The 13,254-nt window shown below is 36.5% G+C and overlaps 1 protein-coding gene across 3 annotated transcripts in view; it reads left to right on the top strand.

Moving 5' to 3' along the window:
* MRPS9 (mitochondrial ribosomal protein S9) overlaps window positions 1-13,254 on the top strand; it is a 114,592-nt gene that overhangs the window by 10,413 nt on the left and 90,925 nt on the right. For all 3 annotated transcript variants that reach the window (XM_082852107.1, XM_082852106.1, XM_082852108.1), the window contains exons 3-5: window positions 652-714; window positions 803-833; window positions 10,741-10,820. In XM_082852107.1, coding sequence (XP_082708233.1) covers window positions 652-714; window positions 803-833; window positions 10,741-10,820 — 174 coding nt within the window. The remainder of the gene's footprint in view (window positions 1-651; window positions 715-802; window positions 834-10,740; window positions 10,821-13,254) is intronic.

Raw genomic sequence — 13,254 nt, forward strand, 5'->3', positions numbered from 1 at the left:
TAAATTAGCACCTGTACATTAGTCTCACTTGCTGGTAATTTATAAGCGAATCAGTAGAGATGACATTTAGGTAAGTCATTGATCAAGTTAACAGCTGCAGACCCACTGCCCAGCTGGGATACCTAATTAATAGAGATTGCATTCCTGACCCAGTGCTTCCTTCTCCTGGATTGAGTTTGCAATCCTTTTATACTTTGACATAAGCCTAAGAATATAGTTAAATACTTTGCCTTCATTTTAGGGAACACTTGAATTACCAGTATTCTGGTGAAAATCCAAAGATGTAAACAACATGTTTACAAATGAGAATTACTTTATTCGGTGACTTACTTGGATTAATTTTTTTCTTTAGTTTACATTCTTTTTTTTTAATCAGTACCTTTTTTGTTTTGGATTCAGGTAAGCCATGCCATAGTCTAATAAATTTCTGTCTGGGAGCAGACAGATCTAGTGTAACAGTTACAAATTTTTTTCTTTTGGGGAATGGATATGTGGTAATTTTATTATCCCATTTAGAGATTACAAGGTGAGATAATGTATGTGAAACTCTTGGTTCGATATCTGGCACATGGTAAGCACTCAGTTACTATTAGTCATAATGTGAACTTGTTTTCATAACAATTGTTAATTAACCTTTGTGTGTATTTTCAGAGAGCGATTGCTTACCTTTTTCCCAGTGGTTTGTTTGAGAAGCGAGCCCGGCCAGTAATGAAGGTAGTTATCTTCATTAATATTTTCACAAATTTCACTTAGGTTTATGTCTTACAGCAATTACCTAATGCATTTTTAATTTATTTTACAGCATCCTGAAGAGATTTTTCCTAAACAAAGAGGTAAGTTTGTTCAAGAATAAAACAGATAGTTCTTTCTTTCCTACAGTGCTGTGTTATATATCAGCAGCCACTCAGGTGTTATGGAGATGCCCTCCTATGTCATGGTAGTCGTGAAATAAGTCAGGAGTACTTTATAACTAATAATGAATGGAGTTTACAAACTGTTTCTTTTTAATTAAATAATATTAAAATTAGATCAGGTTAGAGTTTATGCCTATACTAATGTCAGTTTATTTGCATTCTAATATGCCTTTTTGAAGAAGAGCTGGGTACCGATCTGCTGGAGACCAATTCAACTTTTTTTAATATGAAAATTTAAAAATTTTCTTCAATTTGTAAGCATATGTTCACTGAATATAGATCCCCCCCCTCTATTTTGACTTTTATTACTTTATTGATGTGATTCTGTTGTCTCTTGCCTTACATTGTTCCTGATGAACAGTTAGCCAACATTCTTAGCCGGCCCCCTGTTTTCTCTGGTTTCTTTTAAGATTTTTCTCTTCACCTTTTAAATGTGTAAACTAAAATCTTGGAAACGTAGGACAAGCTTTAAGGTCACCAGAAAATAACATATTTACTATTTTCTAATTTACATTAGAAGCTTCTTGGATAAGTTTGGGGGGAGGCATTGTCAGTTACTTTAAAAAGTATTAAAGCCAGAAATCATTTCTTTAAAACACTCAAATATAAATTTATATTCATCAGTCTTTTGCTGTAGCCCTAGAGGGTTTTTCTTTGAGGATGTATCTGTTCCTCCTCATTTCTTTTGCGTGCCTCTGCCCTTGAGATACATCATCAGAGGTTTTTAGTTTTGATTTCCTTACAGTGGAGTGAAGAACTTAAACTTCCTAAGGAATCTGAGTGCAGAATGTTTTTATATTTCTACCAATTTTCCCCTGACTACACAGAAGTTGAACAGACTTTTTTTTTTTAGTAACTTGCCTTTGAATCTTTCTAAAGCATTCAACTTCGTTTTGATAGAAGCATCAACTGTCTTTTCTGTTTCCACCCATGTTTCATCTGTTATGGAATACTTGATTCATGTAATTACAGAAATAAGTACAATTCTAATAAACAGGTTTTGGGAATAAACACAGTTGACTCTTAGTAGGTGTGTAACTCAACAGCGAAAATGTGTGGATACATTGGAGGGTCACTTGCTGGCCACAGATGCTCAGTTTACAGGCAGCATTAGGGTGTTGCAGAGCTGATAAATAGAGATTGGTGAGAGAGCAGATATTTTTATTAAAAATGTATTTGTTTTGCATTGATGTTTTTGCTGAGTCACCTTTGTTCAAAGCTAGGCATTCTGTCATTTTTCTCTACTTCTCTTTACATGATAATTTTTATTTTGAATCTTGTTATAAGTATTTTGAATCTTTTAATAAATATTCTGTCTTTTGTATTTTCTGAATTCTTAGATGTGGTTGATAATAAACTATGACATCAATTCAATTAATAGCTTCTGGGAAGATAATAGATGAAGGCTATATTAAAAGTACACATCAAATTTAAAGATGCAGTTCAGTTTTCTAGAAATAAAACTATGCACAAGGCACAGTAACTTACACTTAGTGACTTTTCTGTAAATGTTTGTAATGATAGTGATTTTTTTTCCCCTTTTTTTAGTGGGAAAAAAAATTACTTTTTTTCCCCCCATTTTTCAACCTCTCAGTCTCCTCACTTATGTCTCTTCCTCTCTTTGTTCTGTATATCTCTGCTAGTTGCATCTGTTCTTGTATATCTGCCCCTCTGAGACTGGTTCTTTCTTTCAGATCATACCAGCTTCTGAATATTAGAAAGTTGTTACTACTATCAGCTGGAATGTAAAAACTGAAATGTCCGTGTGTCCCTGCAAAATGCCTGTGTGTTATTTTGGAAATATGTCAGTGTTGACAGGATTTTCTTACAATTCAGTGAAGTATATTTAACTGTGTTTAAACAGTATGCCTTTAGAATCAGCAGAGTACTTTTTGCCATCTACCTACCAATTTTGCTGTACTTTGTAAATAGGACAAATTGATTTTTTATGTTAAAAAAATCAGTGAACTTTAGATTTGAATAGATTATGGCACTTGTAATGTGCTGCCACTTCCCATATTAAAAGATGGAAGCTTCCAGATTGAGTTAACATAAAAAAGCTGCTCTACTTTTTAAAGTAAGTGATAAAAATATTGGGAAAAACAAAGATATGTACCCGGTTGATGACAGAAGCAAGGAGTAGCACCTAATGCCAGACAGAATGGAATTCAGGGAGGTTCGGGAATGGTTCAGTGAGACAAGAATGTTAATCTATATCGATAAAACATAATATCCATTAAGTGGATTTGACGACCATGAACCTTTTTGCACCAAGCATTTAGCGTTGAAATGTTTAAAGCAAAAGCTGTTAACTAAGGCTGTAAAGAATTTGAATAACACAGCATGATTTTATAGTTACAGATACAAGTACAAAGAATACATTTTCTATGCGGATGCCAATGGAATATTAATAGAATATGATGTAATAGGTTGTAGAGAAAACCTAACAAATTATAGAAATTTTGTAGATTAGATATTCTGAATTAAAATTGTAGAACCATAAAACTTTTGGGTTAAAGAGAAATCAAAATTGAGATTTTAGACTATTTAGAAGTATATGACAGTTCATATTAAGCCCTATGGGATACGGACAGTGTTTTATGCAGAGGCAAACATATATTTATTAGTTATTAAGAAAGACTAGAAATAAATGAACTGTTCAGTATTCAGTTCAAGAAGGCAGAAAAGGGCTTCCCTGGTGGCGCAGTGGTTGAGAGTCCGCCTGCCGATGCAGGGTATGTGGGTTCGTGCCCCGGTCCGGGAAGATCCCACATGCCGCAGAGCGGCTGGGCCTGTGAGCCATGGCCACTGAGCCTGCGCGTCCGGAGCCTGTGTGTCCGGAGCCTGTGCTCCGCAACGGGAGAGGCCACAACAGTGAGAGGCCTGCATACCGCAAAAAAAAAAAAAAAAAAAAAAAAAGGCAGAAAAAAAATGAAATGGCTGAATGAAGTAAAGATTTTTAAAAGAAGGGGTAGGACAATAAAACCAACTAACTCTTTGAAAAAGCCAGTAAAAAGAGAGAAAACATAAGAGGACAACGTTAATAATTTTACATAATAATATTCAGAGGATATTTAAAAGTGTACGATTGTTATGGGTAACTTGATTTTTATTAATCTGAAAAATATCCTAAATAATATAGTAACTAGTATTTATTAAAACTTAGAGCAGGCCAGGCACAGTTCTCAGTGCTTTGCATGCATTAACTCATAATCTTCCCAGCAGTTTTCATAAGTCTATAATATTGTTTTCCCCATTTTTCAGATGTGTTGGGTAAACTTACCCAGGGCACATAGCTGGGAAGTGGCCGAGGCAGAGGACGTAGGTGGGCCCAGGCAGTTGTGGATCCAGAGTGTAGCTCAAACCCCACTCACACAGTTTAAAGAAAAACAGCGTTCCCAAAATTGTCTTAATTAGGAAATGCTAGTTAGACTAAAAGCTGGAGAAGTCAAAGGTAATCAAAGACCTAACCAAAGAGGCACACAGCCCAGAAAGTTTTGTCGGTGAGGTCTGTCATACCTTGAAAAAGTTTCTAACTTTTATATTATGTGAACTGCTGCAGAGCAGAAAAAGGATAACATAAACTTCTAAGCTCACCTTAAAGAAACCTACACTGTATTCTTACTAAATTAAATGATAGCAAACCAAATACAGCATTATAGAGAATAGGATCTCTCCCCGCCACACCCCAGGAATACAAGGGTGGTTTAACATTAGGAATTTATTAATGTAGTCCTCTGTGTTAACTGAGTCAGGGAAAAAATATTTCCGAAGATGAATAAAAAGTTATTTAACAAAATTCAGCATTTATTTTTTGGTTAAAAACTCTTAAACTAGAAATAGAAAGAAATTTTCTTAGTTTGAGAAAGCCTATCATGAGAAACAGAAACACATCAGATTAAAAAACATATCATTGGATTCCTTTACATTAAGTTCAGGAATAAGACAAGTATGCCTACACTTGCCTCTGGTACTCATTTTTATTTTGAAAGTCTTAACCAGTATGATTAAAAAAGGCAAGAAATTAGGAATAAATCACTTAATATGCACAGGTGTTATGAGTGCCCACTTAGAAAATACAAAACTAAAAACTATATAAGCATTACAGTAGAATATCATTATTTGGATATCTGAATACAGGAAACATTCAAACTGAATTGTTCTGAAATTTGTTAAAATGATACTCTTTTATAAAAACATGCCAGAGTATAGGTGAAGCTGAAATGCTAGTCATGGAGAGATCCTGTGAGCCTCCTGCCAGCTGATGACAGCATGGTGGCCAAATCCACACAAAGAAATCAGTGTGGCATGGAGTGTACTGATGACCTCAGTAACGTGATGGTCTCCTCGGTTACAAACAAATTGTGATCCTTCTCTGCCTTTATGTATTTTGGTGGACAGGAACTATTTTAAAAACATTGAATTTCAACTATACAAATATATACCTACATACGCATACATACTTGTGGTTTTTTAACATTTTCTTCTGTGCACTTCTTGCTCGTCTTTGTTTTAGTTTTAAGTCTACAATTAGCTTATTAAATGCTGTCCATAACTCCTTCTGCTAAGGTCTCCCTGGTCATCTCTTGGTTGAATGGTGTTCATTTTCTAGTAGATTCTTCAAAAAGCGCTCATAGATACAAATTCCCTGAGTTCTTATGTTTTTAAAATTGTTTTTTTATAACCTTGATACTTGAAGGACAGCTTGGCTAGAAGGGGAAAATCTTTGGTTCATACTTTCTTTTCTTGAGTTTCTTGAAAATGCTGCTCCATCGTTGCCTTGCCTTGTCTGTAGTTTTTGAGAAGTTTCGTGCTAGTCTGGTTATCTTTCCCCCTGGTGATCCTGAGGATTCTTAATCTAAGCCTATCTAGTAGCTTTATGAAAATGTGGCATCAAGTTGATTATTGAGGGTTAGATACAGTGGTGACAATGAGCTCTTTAAATAGGTAGGTTCAAGTCTTTACATCCAGAAATAGTTTTTTTAAGTTATGAATATTAGTTCTGTTCCACTGTTTGTTTTTGTTCCTTGGGACTCCAATTATATAAATGTTATTCCTTCCTTGATTGTCTTCCAAGTCAATCACCATCTCTCTGACTCTTAACTTCTTTATGTCATTTTCATTTTTTTGGTTGTTTCCCTACTTTATTTTTAAATGTCCTTTATTATGTTTGTAGGCTGTTCTTTTTTTGGTTACTTATAAGTTAGTCTGCATTTCTGATTCTTCCAACTTTTTCTCTTTCTCCCCTGAATGTAATCAGGTTGTTTCATTTCTTTGAGCTCTTGTCCATCTGTTCTCAGTTTTGAACTTTTGATTCAGTGTTCTCCCAAAACTCCAAATGGTTGTTTGAGGATATTTAATTCAGTTTGGAGTGTTGTATTTCAGTTTCCTTCTGTTCTGCCATTGGTTTTGGTGAGGATGAATTTTCATCAGCGGTACATTTGGATTATTCTCATTTTCTGTTTTAAATTTGTGGCAACCTTAAAGAAAAATTGGTGGAAACATGCTTCTGCATTTCTGTGGACAGAAATATCCTATTTCTTAATCCACTTAATGGAATATTAAAAAATAGATTGTATCCAGAAGATGACAGAGTTGGGTCACGACTTAAAAGTACGTTATGATTTTGGAATTAAGAGATTGAAACTCTAGAATGGAATCAGATAAAGTGGCCAGTTGAAAGATAATCATACAACTATCAATATTTTTAAGTAACAAATATTATGCCCTTAAGTCACAAACAAAGATTTGTGCCCTTAAGTCACAAACAAAGATCAATAAATTTTCTATTTCAAAATGTGAAACTTCTCCCTGAAGAAAAAAGATACAGTAAATTTAAAAAACAAGCAACATACTGGAGAAAATTTGAAACACAATAGAGGTCTAATGTCTGGAATAAATTATTGTTAAAATTAACAAGGAAAACAGCCTCATAGAAAAATGGGCAAAAGGGAAAGAAGGTAATTCATAAATGAAGAAAATAAAAGTAGCCAGTAAACATTGGAAAATATCAGATCAGAAATAATGTCTGTCAATTAAGGATAAGAGATCATAATCACTCATCAGACTGGAAATTGCGAATAGCCTGTGTCAGCAAAAAATTAGAAACAATTTAAACGTTCATCAGTAGTGTAGCTAGGTGAACTGTTGGAGAATCATACTATGGAATAGTATGATACTTACACAAGAAGTAGACAATGTGAATAGGCCTGTACCTATTAAAGAAACTGAATCAGTAATTAATAACCTAGAAGGCTTGGGTTTCACCATAGCTTTTTAGATAAAACACCAAAGTCATGATCCATGAAAGAAAGAGTTGATAAGCTGGATTTCATTAAAATTAAAATTTTCTGCTCTGTGAAAGATGTGGTCAAGAAAATGAAAAGACAAGCCACAGGATGGTAGAAAAATACTTGGAAAAGACATATCTGATAAAGGACTGTTATCCAAAATATACAAAGAACTCTTAGAAGTCAACAATAAGAAAACAAGCACCCGATTTAAAAATGAGCCAAAGACTTTAACAGACACATCACCAGAGAACATACGCAGATGAAAAATAAGCCTTTGAAAAGATGCTCCATGGAAATAGAAATTAAAGCAACGATGAGATAACCACTACACACCCATTAGAATGGCCAGAATCCAGAACCCTGGCAACAGCTAGTGCCGGTGGGTGTGGAGCAGCAGGAGCCCCTGTTCCTTACCGATAGGGGCTCGGGGGGCTGGCTGGCTGGTTTCTTACAAAACGAAACCTACTCTTTCCGTATGATCCCGCAGTTTGGTATTTGCTTCTTGGCATTTACCCAGGGAAGTTGAAAACTTACGTCCACGCAGAAACCTGCACGCAGTTGTTTATAGCAGCTTTATTCAGAATTGCCAAAAGGAAAGTAACCAAGATGTCCTTCAGTTGGTGAATGGATAATTAAGCTGTGGTCCATCCAGATAATGGAGTGTTGTTGAGCACTAAAAAGAAGGGTGCTGTCACACCCTGAAAAGGCACGGAGGAAACTTAAATGCATATTACTAAGTGAAGGAAGCCAACCTGAAAAGGCTACACACTGCATGATCCCAATTCTGTGACATTCTGGAAAAGGCAGAACTATGGAACTGGTGAAAAGGTCAGTGGTTGCCAGGGGTCGTGGGGGAGGGAGGAAGGAATAGGCAGAGCTCAGGCTTTTTAGAGCAGTGGATAAATGTTATTATACATCTCTGCAAACACATACAGTGCCCACAGGAGTGAGCCCTAATGTAAACTATGGACTTTGGGTGATTATGATGTGTCAGTACAGGTTCGCCTGGTGGGGATGTTGATAATGGGGGTGGTAGAGGTATGCGGGAGATCTCTGCACCTTCCTCTCAATTTTGCTGTGAACCTAAAACTGCTCTAAAAATAAAGTATTTTTTTTTAAAAAGTGTATTGTGTAATTAAAGTTGATTTTACAGATAACTGAGGGGACAGTATCAAGAGCAACAGAAACTAAAATGCAAATGAAGCTCCAAAAGCATGTAAGGGATTTATATGGAAAATTGTAAAACTTAAAAGACCATAAGTGTTAATCTGAATAGCTGGAAAAAAGATTTCACTTTCATGTAAGGAAAGATAATATTGCAGAGTTGCTACTTTAAAAATTATTAATAAATTTAATATAATTTCAAAGTCCTGATAGGACTTTTGGAAAAAACTTTAAAAGTTTATTTTGAAAGAGTAAATGTACAAGAAGCAGCGAGAAATTTTTAAAAGAAAGAAGAGTAATGAAAGAAGTTACCCTACCAAGTATCAAAATGCAGCAAAAAACTGATTTTAATTAAATGGTGGTAATGGTGCAAACAGACAGACCAGTGACCCAGATTATTCACTATCAGCATATGTTTGTTTTTGCCATATTTTGTGAATTCTAAGACACAGTTTTTCAGATTTTAACACCTTTACCAAACAGGATTCATTTTACAATTGATGTAAACTATATTGCATACCATTTGCTTTTTTTCTTTCTTTCTTTGTATAAGATACGTGATGGAGTATCTTAAAATCCATGACATCTTAGATTGAATGAAATTATATATACACACACGTATACACAGACACACACACACACACGTAAATGCATATTATAAAATCATGTACACACATATTCACACACATGGAATGAGACCCAACTCCAAAATCCCTCCAAGCTTTTCAGTAGAGTCTTATCTGCAACCATGATATTTGTCTTTCTTGATCACTCTCTGACTACTTTCACAATATACTGAAAATTGCATAGTAGAGTTATAAATACTGGAAAATATACAAGATTTCATGAAGTCTTTGAAAGTGGTGTTGGGAGAACCATTTAATTCATCAGTAAGCCATTGGCGAATAAGAATGTGTTTTTATTTTTCAAACCAAGCACTGTATCTAGACATTTTTCACCATTTGTTATGAAATTTGGTCTTCATTTTAAATGTATGCACTTAAAGTGTTCTGTGTGTAATCCAGTTACCCCAGAAGAGGAAGATACCCTACGTATTGTACAGGTAATGTTTTAAAAGAAAAAAGGGTATTATTCAAAAAACTGTAATGGAGTAATGATTATTCTCTTTGTTGGATAGAATAATGCATGTTTGGATTTCTGCCTCACAGACATAAACTTCAGATTGATTAAATTTCTGATCATGAAAACATACAAAAATTCCAGAAGCAAATATGGGAAAATAGTTTTTAGAAAGCCCAAAGTCTTAAAGCAGGTTTTCTCAATGGGGGTGATATTGCCCCCAAGGGGGTGTAAATTGGTTCACAGGAGGTGAAAAAATCTTAGCTATTACAATGTTTGTGGCCCTCCAGAGGGCCACAGTATATACATCAGTGGATATGCAGTGTATCTGCGGTATTAAGATTTCATGGGGAGGCAGGCAATTAGGGAGAAAAGTGTCTGAAAAGGTGCCTTAGTAGGAATGATAATGAAAAAACAGTTGAGAAGCACTGCCATAGAGGAAAAGTGGCAGAGTCTACTGTACACATACACTTTAAACGTCTTGAGTATGAAAGACGCCACAAACAAAATTTAAAGGCAAGTGACAGACTGGGAGAAAAGAGTTTACAACTCATGTAGTAGAGGAGTGTAGCCTTCGTGTTTGGAGTTCTCACACATTGTTGACAGAGAAACAGCTCAGTACAGATACAGGAAGAGGACGTGGAGTTGGTGTTTGCTTTATTTACTGCAGCAGCTCCGTTTCCCAGTTAGTTGGGTGGTTATTAGATGTGAACGACTATCTGTATTTCAAAAGGAATTACACAAAACATCTTTGTGGGGCCCCTTCTGTTTTAAACGTTTCAAACTCTCGGAGGTGTCTCACCACAGAGTTGAAACATAACTGGGCACGGAAAAATCCATTTTGTTTTTTCCTTTCTTATAGTATTCCTGTCTCTAATTTCCTAACTATATTACATAATTGACTTTATCAGTTTTCCTTTTTAAGAATATGGGAGTGTGTTGTATTTACAGCCAAACATAAATTTTTTTGTTCTAGCAAGATGACTTCGGTATTTTGTGTGTTTATTTAAAACATTACAGAAATTCTCATGGTGAAATATTTAGGAATGTTTTATCAAATACAAACGTTGCTTTGTATTAATGGGTATGAAATATTAAATATCCTAAATATTTACATGCTAAACCTGCCAAACTAAATTCTAAATATTAATGCTATTTTGTTATTTTAAAAGTTAATCAGAATTAAAAATGTGTCTTATTGCAGAATTATGAATTGCAATTAAATACAAGCTATTTGATCTCTGTATATTTTTATTTTTGTTTATTTGTTTTCATTTGGTTTTTATTAGCAATCCAGTGGGGAGAAGATGGCCGCCCATTTCATTTTCTCTTTTATACTGGCAAACAGTCATATTATTCATTAATGCATGTAAGTATATTACATTTATGGTAAATAATATGAACTGTAAGCTAAGTAACTAATGATAGCAGAGATTTCCCTCAGCTTCAGAATTTACCTAGTGTGTTTCATAATGGACAAAAAATAAGACTTCCAGAGACAAGACAGTATGTTGAAAGGCTTTATGTTTTATTAATTCATTTTTGCTAAAGGTAAGCATTAGAGAATTTATGTCAGAATGGTTTGTCCTTAAAATGCTTTTACTTCCAAACTGAGGTCATATTGGGAGATAGATGCTCAGCTCAGTATCAATGCGTGGGTGTGCGTCAAGGCGGGACCTGAATCAGGAAAGGGGCTGTCAGGGCGATGGGGCGCTCACCTTGGGGGAGAGGCAAGTCCTTCTCTCTACCCTTTAGTTATTCCTATACGATTTTTGCTTTTCATAGGTCAGTGTAGTGTATGAGTCTAGAATTGGGGCTCAAAAGGCCTAGGAAGTGATTTTATTACTTGTTGCCTTCCAGCTGCGTTTGCGTGTACTGGGAACAGGTTTTATTTTCTTTCAGAGCCGTAAGTTGGTTGATGGTGCGCGCGCACTGGGGAGTTCCCTACAGTTACCATGACAAGAGGCTGGATGCTGATGCCCAGTTTTAAACAACAGAACCCACTTTATTTTTAGAACACGGTGTCGTTTTATTTTATTCATATATGAGTGTTACAAGTTACAGAACTTGTCCCTGGGCCTTCCCATCCACAGTCAGCTCTCGGGTGGCTTGGCTCGCGTGCACACGTGTACTCTGTCGAGCTGGCTGGTGTGTATTTGTGCTCCGCAAACCCAAAGGACAAAATCCCCACTTGTCAGGTACATTTATTTCTCGGGGAAAAAAAGAAAACCTTCTTTTCACTTTTTGTTGACCTTGGGCAAATGAGCTTCTTGCCCTGGCAGAAATGAAATGAATGATGGATGCGGAGAGTGTCTTTGCTGAGTAATGGAGCTGGGCTTCTGCTCTCCGCCCAGGCTCTGCGTACAGCCCGAGGCTGCCCAGGGACCCCTGCTGCTCATTTAAATAGGTATGTCAAATCTGCCTCACGACGCCGCTGGTTTGATCTGTGGTAATATTTGTGAAGGTTCCATATGGACTCGAGCCCCCTGCAGTGCTGAGAAATAATGTACAACGCTTCATGGTGCAGACGCAAATTTCCCCTGAAAAGGGATGCAGCGCTGCGTTTTAGCTGTCGGAGGGGATGATGGAGCTGGCACGCTAGGCCTGTCAACTTGTTACACGGATGGGTTGCACGCAGCGAAGCTGTGGAAAATCTGTGCCTTTTAACTTTTCTACTTAATCACGGTTGTAGCATTGCCTTTAGACTGTATGCTACATTAATTCTCTTCCTGCCTTCTGCCTTTCATCCCAAGTTTCACGGAAAAAAGTAAAGCATGCGGGTCTTGTAGAGGAGCCTTATCAAACAGCTGTCATCTGACAAGCCATTTGCATTTGTTTTGGCTGAAACTGAGCAACCCAAGGGCAAGATATTTTGTTGCATTCCATCATAATGAAGAAATTACACATTGTATGAGAGGCCTAACGTTATTTATGAGTTTTAAAAGGGATTGCTCAAGAAATTGGTCAGTTTCTCAGCGGATAAAATACTACCCCACTCTCGACTAGAATGTCAGATTACATCCAGTTTATAAAGTCTTCCTTTTGCATCATATAGTTGCTTTGCATATAGGAGAGTTCTTTGGGCTTCTGTGTGTTAGTTAAATTCAGTAATTTAGGTCTGTCCATTTGTTGCGTAGTTTGACCCCCAAACACTGTGGGTTTGGTATTTGTTTTATTGTTCATCAGAACAGTTTGTACATGTAAATTACAGATATTTTGGTTTAACTTGAACGTGTTAATTCAGGTAATTAATAAACCCGTGTATTTTCAAAAATGCATCTTACAGAACTTTAAAGTAATTACATGTATGGAAAAAGGATAAATGTTTTCCTAAATATATACCAATCACTTGAGCCTCATGTACGGCAGACGTTATTACTCACAGCTGTGGTCATTGCCTGGCTGATGCAGGTCAGCGTCATGCTAGGTGCTGTTTGTTACTCTGAAATAGTATGTGACTAAATAGTCACTGTTCAGCTCCCAAGAGTGGTTTCGTAGTGAATCAGGGATCGTATATAAAATAAGACGGTAAAACTTGAAACTGCTGCACATGTTGGCTCCCTCCTTTGTTCTGCCCTCTCGGTGCGCGGAGGGGTCCGTTCCATTCTGTGGGAGGGTGATCCCCCCGCCGCCATCCCACCGTAGCAAGGGAGCCAGCCCCGCAAAGACTGTGGCAGGTGGGCGGGAAGTGAATCATTATTGCTACCGTTTCGTTTTGTTGATGCAGTTTCTTCCCATGTGACAGGGTGAAAGACACTAAGGCAAACTCTGTTTTCCATGTCCTGGACCGGCTGTGATTGTGT

This window comes from Leucopleurus acutus (genome assembly GCF_964270905.1).
Source record: "Leucopleurus acutus genome assembly, chromosome: 12".
In the NCBI taxonomy this organism is placed as follows: domain Eukaryota; kingdom Metazoa; phylum Chordata; class Mammalia; order Artiodactyla; family Delphinidae; genus Leucopleurus; species Leucopleurus acutus.